Below are 2,645 nucleotides of genomic sequence, written 5' to 3'. Positions count from 1 at the left end.
AACCGTTTACACTTCTGATGTTTGTAATTGTATAAATTCGTTATTTCGAGTTTATACAAAAATAACTGAATTATACAAATGTACCCGCGAATTATACAAACCTGTAAATTATACAAATCCGTGAATTATACAAACGAGACAGCTTAAACTGTAGCTATAGCCCGTAAATATGCAAACTATAGCTATGAAGCATAATTAAGTTTATTATAGTAACTATTTGTGAAAGTTCCTTATTTTAAAAAGGAAGTCAAATAAAAACAACCAAAGTAATTGAAAAGTCAAAACAAACAAAATCAAAAGAAAAAAAAAAAAAAAAGCTACAAAGAACAATTTGGAAACTAAGCACCTTTCTTCCTCGGAGCTCCAAGCGATGGTCCAGCATATGATTAAAAATTTGGGTGTGGTTAACTCTTGAGGGTATATTATGGTATTTTGAGATAACGATAGAGATATTTATTTATCCCAAAATGTAACGAAGGGTATAAATAATTTATTCTGCATAGTTCAACAATAATTTTAATCATTTTTCATTTTTAAAATAGTGGACAAATAAAAATAAGCATATACAGTATAATTGATGTGATTACCTGGACTGTTCCCTCACAAGAATGCATTAAAAAAGTTTCATATATGAAACTTATATTTGCTATATATAGTTCATATATGAAACATATCACATCCTCAATTGTACCCTTAGTTCATTTCTTTAACTATCTTTGCTAATTTCTTCTTCCATTAATTTGCAAAAATGGAAATAGGGTTTGTCAACGAAAACGATTACATAAAAGTTGAAATCTTATGCACAAAGCTCATAAAGCCATCTTCACCTACACCCTCTCACAATCAATGTTACAAGCTCTCTTTCTTTGATCAAATAGCTGAGAGAGAACATATTCCTATTGTTCTATTCTATCCTTATAACTATTTCAACAGCCCCACTATCGATGAGCGACTTGAGAAATCCCTTTCTAAGGTATTAACTCATGTTTATCCGGCAGCAGGAAGGTACGACAAAGATGAATGTTCGATTCTTTGCCTTGATCAAGGTGTTTCCTACACTAAGGCAAAGGTGAATTGTAAGCTGGATAATTTCTTAGAGAAAACACATAAGCATCTTAGTCTTGCAACTTTATTTTGGCCACATGAAAACAAGAATGTGGATCAAAATAATTTTATGGTATCACCAATTGTCACCATTCAAGTAACAAAATTTGAATGTGGTGGCCTAGCTTTATCATTCAGTGTTTCACACCCTGCAATTGATGGTTTCACAGGTTTGAATTTTCTGTTTGGATGGGGAAAAGTGTGTAGATTGGGAACTCCTATCGATAAGATTAATTTTCTAAGCTTCAATTTAGGTAATATTTTCCCAACAAGAGATATATCAAGTCTTTTCAAGTCAACCCAGGTAGCAAATAGAGAAGAAAATATTGTTGTTAAGAGATTTGTCGTCCGTGAAGCTGCTCTATCAAGGCTCAGAAAACAATGCATTGATGAATCAGGTGGAGCTTTGAATTTTCAACCTTCAAGGGTTGAAATTATTACAGCAATCCTATGGAGGGCTTTAATCCGCATTTCAGCAGCTAGAAATGGATATTTCAGGTCTTCTCTAATGGACTTACCATTGAATTTGCGCTCTAAATCATCTTTACCTCAAGTAAACAACTCTATGGGAAATTTTAGAATCGATATTCCGATAAAATTCATTCCAGGGGAGACCAAGATGAAATTACACAACTTCATAATATTAATCAGGAATACTGTGAATAAAGTTGTTGCTTCATGTACCAACGCGTCACCAGATGAAATAGTGTCAACATTAGTAAATATATATAATGAAAGCTTTGAAGCACCGGAATGGGGAGGTAACGATGAAGTTGACAAAGTGGCATGTTCAAGTATATGCAAGTTCCCTTTGCAGGATATTGATTTTGGTTTGGGAAAACCATCTTTAGTATATTTTGGCTTGAAAGATATGGAAATATTTTGGTTATATGATACAGATTGTCACACTGAAGTTGGTGTGCAATTGGACTTGAAGGAAAGTTGCATGCAATTATTTGAGTGTGACAACGATATTAAAGCTCTCATGTTTATACGTGATGCAAAACTTTGATGATATATCGTTTTAATTTTTCATTATGTTGTTGGTACTTGTTTTAGTTGTAATAATATGTTGTTATAATTATTATCTTCTCGTCGCTATTTATGTCGCTATGATTTTCTTATCTTATTAAGATTTTCTTTTTCTTTTTCAAATAAAAGGTAAAACATTTAGAGATTTTTATGCTTTATATCTCTTAACTTAAGTTTATTACCAAAATAAGCCTTTACTTTAAGATCCTATCCTTATTAAGCTCAACCCACCTCACAACGCTCCATTATCATCCCTACCAACGAGATTCATAAAAAAAAATTAAATACAAAAACACTCAATAGCTAGCTATTGAATAAAAAGAAACTATCAATTATGAGCGTAAGTTTAAAAATATAAAAATAAAACTGATGGCTCAACTCTCAACAAAGAAGCACATGCTTTTATTATTTTAATGAAACAGGTGCATTTATATATTTATATATATGATCACAAGAAGATAGAGTATGACAGATTCTAAATCTTAGCACCCCGCAAAGTCTTGCACTGC

At 31.9% G+C, this 2,645-nt stretch overlaps 1 protein-coding gene across 1 annotated transcript; it reads left to right on the top strand.

Moving 5' to 3' along the window:
- The first annotated feature begins 748 nt into the window (after positions 1–748).
- On the top strand, positions 749–2,116 carry LOC107059122 (acetyl-CoA-benzylalcohol acetyltransferase-like). Its single transcript, XM_015305549.1, has one exon. It carries the CDS (start codon positions 749–751, stop codon positions 2,114–2,116), a length of 1,368 nt encoding a protein of 455 aa, XP_015161035.1.
- Positions 2,117–2,645: the final 529 nt, after the last annotated feature.

This window comes from Solanum tuberosum, unplaced genomic scaffold (genome assembly GCF_000226075.1).
Source record: "Solanum tuberosum cultivar DM 1-3 516 R44 unplaced genomic scaffold, SolTub_3.0 scf00829, whole genome shotgun sequence".
NCBI lineage: Eukaryota > Viridiplantae > Streptophyta > Magnoliopsida > Solanales > Solanaceae > Solanum > Solanum tuberosum.
This window is presented reverse-complemented; position numbering and strand designations above follow the sequence as displayed.

What these genes read in the sequence shown, in the direction of transcription:
- LOC107059122 (XM_015305549.1), top strand. Translation starts at nt 749, where the DNA reads ATGGAAATAGGGTTTGTCAACGAAAACGATTACATAAAAGTTGAAATC.